Consider the following 13,828-nt stretch of genomic DNA (forward strand, 5'->3'; position numbering starts at 1 on the left):
AGTCCAGAGAAGGGCAACAAAGCTTGTGAAGGGTCTAGAGAGTAAGTCATATGAGGAACAGTTGAGGCAGCTGGAGTTGTTCAGCCCGGAGAAAAGAAGGCTGAAGGGAAACCTTATTGCTCTCTACAACTACACGAAAGGAGGTTATGACAAGGTGGGGGTCGGCCTCTTCTCTCAGGAAACTAGTGATAGGACGAGAGGAAACGGCTTCAAGCTGTGCCAGGGGAGGTTTTGGTATTTAGAAAAATTTCTTCGTGGAAAGGGTTGTCAAGCACTGGAACAGGCTGCCCATGAAGTGGAGGAGTCATCATCTCTGGAGGTGTTTAAAAGATGTGTAGATGTGGCATTTAGAGACATGGTTTAGTGATGGACTTGGACAAGGTGTACATTTGGACTCAATGATCTTAAAGGTCCTTTCTAATCTAAATGATTCTGTGATTCCTTATGAATATATCACAGTTCAGTAAGGCATGTAAATTATCTGCTTCATTTTGAACATCTTTAAATCTCACCACTTTCAATTAACACATATGTACATGCTTAAAATGTGCTTAATTTATTTGCTGAAACAAGGCTTTTGTCTTCAGAAGATTATATGCCACCATAATACAGAGTAAGTATGCTAATATGGCCAGAATTTATTATTGTAGCACTATAAAATAGAAATCTTGATACCTACTATATTCAAAATTTGAAAAAATAGCCTTTATTCACCTATCCCTCCAAATACTCTTCATCTTAGTGGTGCTAAAGACATATTCTGCTCCAGAGTTTCTGGTTCTTAGATATGTTTGCAACTCTAAACTATACAGTTGTTACATTAGCCTAGAGTTTTCAAGAATCACCTAGGAAAAAAAAAACCCAAAACACCTACACATAAAACTTACGTTTTTAGTTCCTTAACATCGGAGTTATTTTCTGGCAAGACTCCTATTCCTCGACCGTAACAGGTGCCACCATGAAGATGAAATTCTATATGCGAGACATTTTCATTATCAGCACTTGCTTGTTTCGCGTGAATGCTGTAAATTCTCAGAAAACTTCCAATCTGAAAAAAAACCAAAACAACTTAGCACAAAGCTAGCTGTTTACGTGGAAAATTCTAGGCTTCTAGGCCTCATAAAGCTTCTTCCCTGTTTGAACTGAATCACATAACAGCTAAAGTTGTCAGAGACCTCTGGAGATTGCCTCATTCAACCCCTGCACCCAGAGCAGAGTCAACTAGAGCAGGCTTCTTCGGGTTGTCTCCAGTTGGGTTTTGAATATTTTCAAATGTGGAGACTGCAAAACCTGGGTGACCTGTTTATTTTGCTTCATCAGACAACATTACTGACAGCAAAGGGTGATTCAGAACCAGCATAAACCTTCTTAATAAATCTGATTCTCAAACACAGTTCAGAAGACAGATCAAACGAGTCTATACATTTCTTTCCTGAGGGCTTAATTTCCCTTCTATTTTCAGAACACAGTCCTCTGGGGACTGAAGTCCTGTGATTTGTTCGTGTATAGCCACATTCACCAATTGACCTCAGCTTTTTATCTCTTCAGGTGTACAAACAAACACATCTGTTTACTCAGATTTCTTTATCCAATCTTACGCTTACATTACAGATAATATTTTTTTAGCACCAGAAGAAAAGGCAATACATATTAGAAACTGAAACATTTTGGCACTTTTCCTAACTTTGTTAGATCTTCTCCTCAGGTACACGGAGAATATGCTTATTCTTTTGCTTAAAATTATTTTGTGTTTTCTGAAACAGTTTTGTTAAGTTATGCAAATGGACTTAAGCTAACTTATACAAATACCTATTAAAAAATAAAATCATGGAGATCTGAACATTGAACACACCTTTATAACTCTGTTTTTATTTCAAAATATCATACCCATTATCCCCCCCCAAAAACCCCACACATCCAACCAAACAAATAAAATCAAACCCAAGGTTCTAAAGGCAGATAATCTGGAGACTTAACTATACAGTTACTAAAATAATTTTTTTAAATATGTAACCTAAGATCCACTTGGATAGCTGGCAAGCTACACACATTCAACAACCTGGATTTATATTAATTCTAAGTATTTTTTAAATAATCCTATATAAATGATAAATTATTTTAAATTTACTTCAATTAAAATTAATATTATAGCAGTCAAGTCTGTTAAGTCTTATTTCAGCTTTAACTTTAACCAATGGAAACCTAGATTGGATCGGCCAGGTCTTAGTACAACACTTACAAATTTATGTATACATGCATAAAAGTAGATGGAGCAGCAACCTGTGCCTAGATTCCTCCTCTGCATCAAGGAACAAACTGTGACTACATAATGCTGGTATCAAACTACTTTTAAACAATAATCACACATGAAAAGGGCAGCATATTTTCCAATTCGGGCAGCAGGGACATAAAAACTGCACTTCAGCCTGCACCTATTTTGCTTCCGGCACGGAGCTCTTACCAGAGTTTTAATTGATCTGCACTGTTAGGGGGCTGCTCATTTTGTTCATTCAAAGCATTACCAGGACAGCTTGTGCATTTAGATGGCAGTTAAGAGGCTTATCCAGAAGTTTGGGGTTTTTTCCTTTCCAGATACTAATTTCACTAAATTACGTTGAATATCCAAAAATACAAGGGGCACTCATATTATAAAAGTAATCGAATGACTGTGACAAATGCCTTGAGAGAAAGTTTTTTTCTTTTTAAAAGTTCTTAGCTAAGTTCTGCTTATGAAACAACTTTAAGTTAATAAAACAGTGTCAAACTACTTCCTACCCCCATAGTAATCTGCATATAAACAGGAAGAAGTTCATTATAATTGACAGATTTTTTTCTTTTAAAAAGAATGTATGAAAAAAGTATTTTCTCTATGTACAAATATAAAAAACTAAACATGGGAGACGAGAGCTCAGAAGCAGAAAATACGAAGTGCTGGGTCTGCCTTCTAAACTTGTGTGCTGAAATTCATGCAAAAGTCAACTGAACTACACATTTTAGTGCAGCATTCACTTTGCAAGATTTATCATCACTATAAAATAATCTTTCTATATATGCATTTACTAGATTATTTTCTGAAAATGTTATTTTATGTATTTTAATATTACTTAGAACCATAATAAAGAGAAGCATTACAATCAGCATTGCCAAATACTGAAAAAGTCCGTAGGGTTCTGAATGTCAAGCCAGAGCTGCCTGTGCAAAAAGGGTGCCATTTCCACGGATTCCTTCGGGCGGCAGCCTTGCTTACAGTTAAGAGCAGGGAGCAGGTTGTTATGGATAAAAATGTTACTGTGTTTCTGTTGTTTACAGAATGCCTGCAGACTGAGCACTTTATATACTTGACTGAGAAGAAATTATAATCTACATTAAACAACACGATTTACAGAGCCATTAAAATATAGTACAAAACCAGCTCCTTACTTGACTTTACAGCAGTTCTGTTTATGACTTATTTCATTTAGAGCAAGTTCATTTAAAATGAATTAAAGCAGAATAAAAACATTTTTTGCAGTAGTATAAAATATACTAATACCCTATTTGCAGTCTAATTCAAATATGACTATTTAAAAAATATGTATTAAGGCTAGAGAGAATTAAAATGTAGAAGTCACATATGCAGTTCCCTATAACCAGCCAACTAATAAAACTCTAGCATAGGAAATTCTCATGATTATTTCAGAACTTATAGGGTTGTGTTGACATTCACACTGATGAATTCAGCATAGCCATTTATCATGGCAGGTAAACGTTCATGTTGGACCAGAAAGGCACTCATGACAAGAAGGTGTCTTTATCTACAGGAATCACTTAACAAATTCATCTGTAGTCATTTTTATACCTATTTTTCTGGCTGATTATATTCAATGGGATTTCTTTGTCATCATTTTTATCATATCAACAGTCTAATTTTACTGAGTAAATGGTGCAAAACTTCTTGAAAATTAGAGGAAGTATATACATAGCATTTGGGCACAGTCCTTTGCAGTTAGAAATACCAACCTAAATACATTTAAGAGTTTGAAAGACTCAGGGGTGGGATTAGAGGGTGCCATCTTTTGTTTTTTCCCCTTTTAATAAGTAAAAAGACAGGTGTGGAGAATACCACTGACAGGTCAAAGGAATGCTACCTATGTCTGAAAAATATGAAGCTAGGTACTACAGCCATGTAGTAACTCACTGAAGTTTCAAGTTGAAAATGTGACTCTGGCACTAGAAAAGTGAGACTCCTTGGTCCATACTACTATCAAAAAAGAGATGACATTTTATATGGTGGGAGAAACAGCTGAAAATATACAAATTCTACATCTGAAGATATGTAACACAAAGCAAATGCTGTGAAACTACAGACTAGGACTCATATATATCCTCAAGGTTAATTGTTTTAATTGTACTATCCAGAAAATGCATGGCAACATAAACTTGATGGTTATCAAGCCGTTAGAGGAAGGCACAGTACCACATATTCAGTGAATGACAGAACATAAGGAAATCTCTAACCAGCTGAGGACAGCTGTACCCCTACTATGCATTGACTGACCACTGATGCTCACTCACCTCTATGCTAATGACCTAAGCAAAATGCTTAAGATGGAGAAACCCACATCACAGACCTATTCCCAAATCCTATGGCAGTGTCAGTGAATCCTGAGAACTTCTGGAAAAACTGGCATAAGAAAGGCTGAAGAATAACAAACTGCAACCTATGTGGAGCAACTGTATTCCAGACAGTCAGTTGTAGGCTGGGGTTCCTAGAGTAATGAGAAAGTCTCATGCACCCCAGGTAGCCAGAGGAAGAGGCAATTTCAAGCAAAAGCAGTGAACACCATTTTCTTTGCTTAGTTGTAGTTCTTGCTTGTGTCTTTATGCCCCAGGAAATAATCTACTTCAGAGATGAGATTTCTGAAAATTCTTTTTGTGTTCTGTCAAAGCAACAAATGCTGAAAAGCCACAATCTTACCCAGTAGGAAAGGGAGGCCAGTAAATACAGGGAACAAAAAGTCTACATACGGTATCAACAGCAACATATCTTCAATGTTACTACAGTTCTCGCCATTGAAAATTGTAAGTATTATTTGACTGCCTCGGAAAATGGGATAAAATGCTCAAATCTTCAGTGTTCTCTGGACAGATGACATAAACAAGGAGTTTTTAACAAACTCTTGCAGCAATATTCCTTACTCTGTGCTCCAGCATTTGCCAAAAATTCACTGTAGTACATTACCCACTTTCTCTAGTGTGTAGTGCTTACTCAGAGCTTCCTTGTCTGAACATGTGCCTACAGATACAATTTTAAAATATTTCAGGTTTTTTTTCAACCTGCCCTTCATGTTAACAAGGCTGTGTAAAAGGGATTGCACCTACATAAAATGTCATTTCTGAGCTGCAACTGTCACTGCAAACAGTACACAACAACCTAACAATTCCATAACAATTTACATAAAAAACGGGAATTCTAAGCTACTGTCAAATGCAGAAGACATGGCTGAAAACTAGCATACTTTTACTGTTTCTGCAACCATAAACTGGCAAAACATCTAATCACACTTGGGAAGGTGTACATGGATATACTAAACACTCCCCAGTTCCATATTTCTACATAGATGAATTTTTAAAAAAATCTTTGCATAACAAGACCCTGAACTAAATAAAATATACAGATTTCACTTTACTTTCTTATGATATGACATGATTTCCACTAGTATTTAAAACCCCTCCATTTTAGGGACAGTTCCCCCAAAATTTTATTATATTTATTTTATTCTGTGAAATAAAATTAATTCTACATGCTGCAACCTGAAATGAATAAATACTTCTGAAGTTAATTGCTAGCATATCAGCCCCTTTTCTTCGATAACTTCACTAAGACAATCCAGTAAAAAGTGGTGTTCGAAAATGATCTAACTTTAAACTTCTACAGCTTTCATGAGTGAAACTACTGCAACCTTGGACATAGCCAGGAGAAAAACAGCCTGCATTGCTCAGAAGGACAAAGGAGGTTTTTTAGCAATTTCCTATGAAATTAGAGCTTCTACTACACAGTGCAGAATCCAGCAAAGGTACAAATGCTTTAGAAATAAGAAAGGGCAAACTTATAGGAAGTAAAAATATGAGAGAGCTGATGAAAACATCCCATGTATCACATATTCAACAGGAATTCCTGAACATAAAAGGGTGAAAGTAATAAAAGAAGTATTATCAACTACTCAAGAAATTATGTTCTGTTAGTATTAAAATATTTTCCCCTTAATTTTCAAAACATAATGCTTCACTGGAACATCAATTATTTATCAACAGATTACACCAGTTAGCAAGAGAAAAACTCTGGAAGAGAACTTGTAAGTAATGAGATATTTCTGTCAGTTTTGTTATGAATTCTTACACAAATCTTTACACTTATATTGCTATCTGTCATTTACTTATGAATGGATGTTAATTTATCAAATTGATTTCATGTCTGCCAATAGCCCCAGCCTAACAAATGTTTATCACTTATCTTTATTTTCTAGTTAATGTTTTCTTAAAAACGATCTTGGGTATAGAGGGCAAGGCATGAAATGAAGGATGTATTCTTTGCTAATTTCTTGTATTCAGAAGCAAGATGGCAGTATTGCTGAAGATCAAATGTTTAATTATGTTGTTTTCTCTATCTAAGCATAATCAACATTACTGATCCACTAAATGAAGATTGCACTGCAAACTGCAGAAGTTTATAGAACAGAAAATCTTCTATTGACATTAGAATTAAGAGTTTTAAATAGGACTACGAGTTTAACCCCGCTTTGTATCATTTAAAAATAATTCTAAAGCATAGAATACATTTTCTGAGTTCATTATTTTCACAGGATTATATATTATATTACAGTGTCTGAAAAGAACAGCTTAATTGGAAGAATTTTTTTCATGGTAATTTTCGAGTAATGAGGCTGTTTAACATATGTTGAAGGAGTTTTGCATTCAAATAAAAGGTACAGGAAATACAGTGAAAGATAAAGAGGAACATGAAACTAATTACAGCAGAATTGAATTAATACATTCTCTGAAGTGACTTTTAAGCAGAAAATAGGCCACAAAAAGAGAGACAGAAATACCAAACTGTGCATTACCTTAAGTGATTTTGCCAGTTGTACATGGTTATCATAGACTAGAATGTCCACCATTAGATTTCTCAGCTGATGAAGAAGAACCCTTTCTCCTTCCAGGTCCTTTGCTTCCACAGGTACTCTCCATGTTGGATAGGGACATTTTGTGCCATCCCATACCTGTAATGCAAATGAACTACTTCAACGTACTCAGAATACTTTAGATTCAGATTTTAAATAACTTTTTTTAAAATTTTTTGTTTGATTAAAAATCAGTAACAATAAGAAATCCCAATTGTAGTCTTAGCCTAAAAGTCCTTAAAATACTTAAATTAGACCTTATGGAGTTTTTTTAATTATTATTCCTTACAGAGCATAAAATAACCTCTATCGAGAATATGATCAAGTGCTAAGACCTAGAATTGTTAATATTTTAAAAAAAAATCAGCTCTAGCAAAACCTCAACTTTTACCCAGAAGTTACAACCATTAGAATTCATCATATGCAGCACTGTCTATACTTAATATTTTGATCATGGTATAGGGGTTTTTTAACCACTTCAGCTACTGTATGTGGACACTGAGTACACAGTATATATTGACTTAATTACTGATGATCTCCTATATCAGGATACACTACCAGTTATCTAGAACATATTAGAAAAACATCAGTACTTAACATACACTTATTAACAAAGGTTCTAAAAATCGTGTGCCTAAAGCTAAACCTTTAATATACTCCTAGTACTGAAATATCAATAGAATTATTTCTGAGCTATCAAAGTTATTGTGAAAAAGTAAGTTTACCAACAGGCTTAGCACTTTGGTACCAAAATCTTACTACTTAAATCAAATATCATTCTGTTAACTATGCTTTCCTGAGTTTCTGATGATATACTCTTCTCAAAGACAACAAGAATAATGGTCTGAAATACTGGTACAGTAAAAGGAAAATATAGAAGTATTTGGATCATTATTCTGAAATGCTGTATTTCATAGGATTTCGTGCATACAGGTTCAACAGAAGCTGATTTTCATAGTTTGTGATACTAAGGCACTTTGTCCCATAGGTTACGTACTGCAGAGGGCAAGAAAAAAAGACACCAAAGCTCAATTTTTAAAGGGTTTCTACCCCTTATGCTTAACTGCTTTGGATCAACAGACCCACAGGAAAAGATCTAAGAATCATCAAAGCTATGTATAAATACACCGAGAGTAATTCATGGCTGGAATGCCCATCCAAAATCAAGAGAAAAAAGGGAATTTCACTGCTGACAGTGAAAATGACCCATAACATCAAATTAATATTGCCAAGTGTATCAGGGTTCAATTACGCTGATACTTTTGGTCTGTGTTTGGCCCAGCCACCTGTGAAAGTTTTGTTCTTTCCCTGACAAGTAATGAGAAACAAACACTGATAAATGGGAATTTCGTCCTTGAAAAGGAGAATCTTGTATAAATATATTTAATTGGTGTTCTGTGATTGGCTAATCACCTTTCAAGGTTGCTTGAAGGTGAGATTGAGGAGGAAGAGGATGAATTAAACCCACCAACTCAATTAAGAAAGACGCCCTAGGTGCAATACGCAGGCGTAGGGAAAGCCACGTGTGAGCAGAAGAGATATTACTTGTATAACGGGGGGTGGGACTGAGGGCCTTTGGCTGGGCAGTGCTGACCACACCTGCCTAGGTTGAGGTCACTCAGTTAGTTGTATAGAGGCAGATAACTCTTTCTTGGAGGGAAGCAAGCTTCACCTCAAGGACAACGCTGCCTTTTGGTGGGGACGCCAGCCAATTTGTGAACTTACTGACTCTCCAAGGATGCAGCTTCTGCTATGGGGTAATTATAGGCATTCTAGGTCGGTAAGATAATTTTATAAGCAACATGACTGGGGAAGTCATACTGATGGGGTTATTTTCTCCTCCTTCCTCTCTTTTGGATTTGTTCGTTTTGTTGGCCACCTCTTGGTAATAAATATCAGTTTTGTTGAGCTTTCAATGGTGTTATGGTTTTTAGCTTCAGTATGCTATGAACTCTCCCTAATACACCAGGTAAGAGTGTATTCTGAAGGACCAGATAATGAGATGGTATATGCTGCCACGGATTAAAAAAAGCCTATAATCTTCTGATGGTGCACCATGAAATACTTGAAACCACCTTTGAAAGAGAGGTTACCTATTGCTTGAATTATCAAATCTTTTCCAGAACTGAGCTTGAGAAACAGATTTAGTGCATATCTATTATGAATTTAGTCACTTTGACAAAATAAAGAACCTTAAATTTGTTGAGTTTTTCATTATTATTTCAGCTGGCTTTACTTGGGACACTTTGGTAGTTTAATTCTACACTGGAGAGATGGATCTGACAAATGGATTGAAATAACCTGTATGCTCCCTTTTCAGATAAAGGGATGGTGACTTAGTTTTGAAATGTCCTTCGCCAGAGGAACTAATGAGGTCAGTACCAGCACCTTTTGGAGAAATTTATAATAATGTAAGCTTTCTCTACAAGAAAAAAAAAATCTTTGTGGAAGTAGTTGGTTTCTCTTTTTTTCTTGCACAAATATGAAAACAGATCAAGCTCTCTACCTCAGGAGCTTGGCAGCATTGCTTTACTCAAATTATGGAAACATGAAAATACCCTGGTTTCAAACTGACCTGGTTTCAAAAACAAACACTGGATGAAAAACCAACACTGGTTAAATTAATTCTGGATGAGAAACAACAAATTTTTCTTTTACTAGTCATGAACAACCTGGAGCTAAGTTAATGATAACCTTTCATCACCATTGTTGGCAAAACACTGAAATGAAAGAGACTCAATGATATCTGTTTTTCTCTTCAGCAGAGTATGCTCATTGTATGACTTAATGTACATAATTTAACTGACAGGCAGAAGGGAAGAAAAGAATAACAGTAAAACTCTTATGAAAGCCATAAATGACAGAATAATTTCTATTGTGAATTCTTTAGTCTCCATCAGTTTGAATAAGAAAATTCTCAGAAAATGGTAATAAATAATCAAGTCAGCGATACCATCTTTATGCCATATCCACCTCAGCTGCTGTCCATGTAGCAATTAATTTATCAAGTGTAATTTAAATGTTATGCTATAGATGACGCACAAAATTGCTGAAATTCATTTTAGTTGTCTTTGAAGCCATCCCCACTCATATACCTCGGCTTAATGCTTAAAATAATCATGATATTTCACACTATAAACAGCCACTACTATAACTGATGTACTTGGAATAACATGATAAATTATTATAAAATGCATAACCAAAAGAATACAATAAAATAGTATTTAATGATCACTCCATGAGCTGGCATTGACTTGGTTGTTTTGTTTGATTTTTTTTTTGTTTAACAAATCAACAAAATAACCAGAGATCTGTCTAAAAGTTTTTAGAAAGGTTTCTCTTCTATCATGGCCAATATTTGATGTAAGATATGGATTTTGCCATTGTTGAAAAATGGAGGGAATTACCAACAGCATATCAATGTTAATGTAGCATTTTTAAGCTTGTCTGCTGCATTTTAATACGGATTTAAGTATTTAACAGTTTATAACGCTAAAAATATATACTGTCAAAGGAATTAGGTATCAGAAGAATTCATCTATCATTATTTGACTTCAAACTTTTACTTTCCTAAGTCTACCCTAACATTTCCCTAAGTCATTACCTTTACTACACAAAAATGACAAAATCGACTTCGAATCTTACAACACAGAAAAGTGTGTAGAGAAATATTAATAATTTAAGAAAGCACTTGTCTCTCATTGCAAAGGGTCCTTCAGTGCTGAAGATATACTTATCAATTAACAACTTAATTACAGATTGCAAAGTTCTGAAATTTTACTGGGTCTCATTTGATATGTCTTTCACAAGGGATAATTAAATGGAAATGTCTGTATCAGTTGCAGAGCATGTTATAGCACACACTTAAGGTTTGTTTCTGTGTAGTGCATGCATTATTCTGTATTAGAAAAATCTTTGCTGCTTTAATGAAGGAATAATGCCACGTGCCATTTCTAAAAACATTGTAACAATACAGTTTAACACAGTAGAACCAATAAATAATTTTATGAAGTCATAAAGTGGGAAATAACAGCTTGATCATCACTCACATTTTAACAATCAACTTAAAAAATAAAGAAAAATAAAGGCAGAGGAGTTTCAGAATAACTTCAGACTCATACATCTGGAGTTGAACCCAGGAATATTATGGAGATCTCCCTTTTATTTAGTTAATGTTAAGGATCACCCTTGGATATTACTATCCTGTTGTGTGGGACTTGGCATTTTGTATTTTCAGTGAGCACTGATGCCCAAAGTGCTTACGTATAACTAAGAGAAACTACCTAGAATCCATCATGACAGATAATCTAATATATTAATTCTTTTTTAGACAGTGCTACTTACTGCACTAATCATACCCAGCAGATCTAGAAAAACAAGCAGTAAATGCTAACTAAAAAACAAGAATGAAGTTTAAAACAAACATTTTTCAAGGTTAAGAAATCTTGCAATATTTATCTACAAATGTGAAATGATGACCCATACAATGCCATCTTACTAAACCTCTCTTAAAAAACGAATCAGGTAAACAACTTCAAAAAGTACTGTGACTTCTGTTTTGTTTTCATAGAAATAAAATGGCCCAGGATCACAAATTTGCTTACAGTCAAAACATTTATCTACATAACATTATTTCACAGAATTTCACAGAACATTCTGAGTTGGAAGGGATCTACAAGGATCATCTTGAATGAATGGGCTGTACAGGGATCGAACCCACAACCTTAGTGTTATTAGCACTGTGCTCTAAGTGAGCTAATCTCAGGGTATAAATTAATATGTCTGCCTTATCAAAAAATGTATCACAACATCTGAATACATAAATCTAACAAATTATTAAAAAAAAGTAAGTCTACCTTTAGAAGAAAAGAAGATCCATCCACTTTTGCTTTTCCTACCAGCTGGCAAGTGAGATCAAAGAACAGCATTGGCTGAACACTAGACAGTTTTGCTGCTGGTCCAGAGATGGAAATATTACTGGCTGCCCAAACACGTAATTCTTCTATTGTTTTATGTTCTTCATCCATGAAAGTGTACACTTTGCTAGAAGTTCGAGGAACTACTGGTGCTCCTACAGTTCCATCAAATGTCAAGGATGCAAATCCTCCACTGGTAATTCCCTGCATTTGTCCATTGTATTCCCTGATCTGTTACAAAATATGAATGAAAAAAGAAGTTTGCACTGCATGGAAATAAAAAGACATTTCTGCTTTATCATGTGCATAAAGAAGGGACCATTGATCATTTTTGTTTCTGGTGCTATGGGGAGAACAGAGTCAAACAAAAAAAAACAAAACAAAAAAAATAAAATTAACATTAACATAAGAAAACAAAATAAGTAGGTAGAAAATATAACCTTACACAAAAAATTTTTGAAGAGGTAGATTAATGCCTGTAAATGCATAGCATCATTACAGAGTATTTTATTCACACACATCAAAATATCTGTGTGGGGAACACATCAGGATTGCTTTTACAAATGAGGAAACTGAGGCAAAAGAGAAATTAATTTTTACACAGCAGAGCAATGGCAGAGCAAAGTTATGGATTCCTGTTTTCTGCCTCTCCCAACAGCCCTGTTCCCCAGTATTACAGAACTGAAACAGAAAATGTCAGTTCTAGGAGGCATTTTTTTTTCATAAAGCAAACAGTGGCCAGCTTTCATTCTTTGAATTATGAATACAGCTTTCACGATTACTCAGAGTCTACTGGCCTGAACATGGCAGGTCCCCTGAATCCCACTGATTTAGCTGTGTATCTGCTACCAAGTAAAACACAATGTGTAAAGTCTGAAGCATTCCTTCAAGGACCTAAACTAGTCTGACTGCTCCCTGCACTTTTTATATATATATATATAAATATATAAAAATATATACATATATATAAATATATACATACATATATCTCAAAGTACTGTATGACTCATTATCCAGAAATCTCAAACTGTTTTGAGATTAATTTTTTAATTAATATTTGCTTACCAAATAAGTGATAATACTTATGAATATAGCATTTGTGAGACAATCTAGTATAGGATTCCCAGTGCTCAATTTTCAAATGGTTGAAAATCCCAGTGATTTGAAAGTGCAGAATGCGAAATGTGTGTCAGAAGTTCTAAACAGCAACATTTTCTAGCAAAAGATCACCATTACTTTGACCTATATTTTATAAACACACTGAAATTTAAAAAGCACACAAATCAAACATTCATTGATCTTGGAAATTCATAAGGAAAGCAATTCAATTTTGGTGATAGGAACTCCTTTAATCCCTGCTACTGTGACATAATGCGTAAATGCATTAAAGGTCATCTCTAAGATAAACTTTGATTTACTTAAGCATTCTCCAGACCTGACCAATAGAGCACATCAATTCACAGTGTAGTTTTCCTTCAGTGAAACACTAGAAAGCTTTAACCTTTTAACCTTTATGTTTAAATATTGAAAATACATGAAAAGCCAACAGACCAATCAGGAAAATAAATAGTTTCATAATCAATTTGTGCCTCATTACCCACAACCTGGAAAAAACCAATCCACTGTAAGATGTTATCTAATATAAACACACAGATTTACTTTAGTTGCTGCTACTGGCATTATATTCCACAGCTTCTCTAAACAGGTAACATCCAGTGGGGAGGAAAACTCTTTCATCATTTTTACTCATTC

At 34.8% G+C, this 13,828-nt stretch overlaps 1 protein-coding gene across 7 annotated transcripts in view; it reads right to left on the reverse strand.

Annotated features, from left to right (window-relative positions):
• The window catches only part of POT1 (protection of telomeres 1), an 85,631-nt gene that overhangs the window by 37,711 nt on the left and 34,092 nt on the right, over nucleotides 1–13,828 (reverse strand). For all 7 annotated transcript variants that reach the window (XM_017818184.1, XM_017818181.1, XM_017818182.1 and 4 more), the window contains 3 exons: nucleotides 12,017–12,307; nucleotides 7,104–7,259; nucleotides 888–1,048 (listed from right to left, as the gene is read on the reverse strand). In XM_017818184.1, the coding sequence (XP_017673673.1) occupies nucleotides 888–1,048; nucleotides 7,104–7,259; nucleotides 12,017–12,307 (608 nt within the window). The remainder of the gene's footprint in view (nucleotides 1–887; nucleotides 1,049–7,103; nucleotides 7,260–12,016; nucleotides 12,308–13,828) is intronic.

This window comes from Lepidothrix coronata, unplaced genomic scaffold (genome assembly GCF_001604755.1).
Source record: "Lepidothrix coronata isolate B3197 unplaced genomic scaffold, Lepidothrix_coronata-1.0 Scaffold66, whole genome shotgun sequence".
NCBI lineage: Eukaryota > Metazoa > Chordata > Aves > Passeriformes > Pipridae > Lepidothrix > Lepidothrix coronata.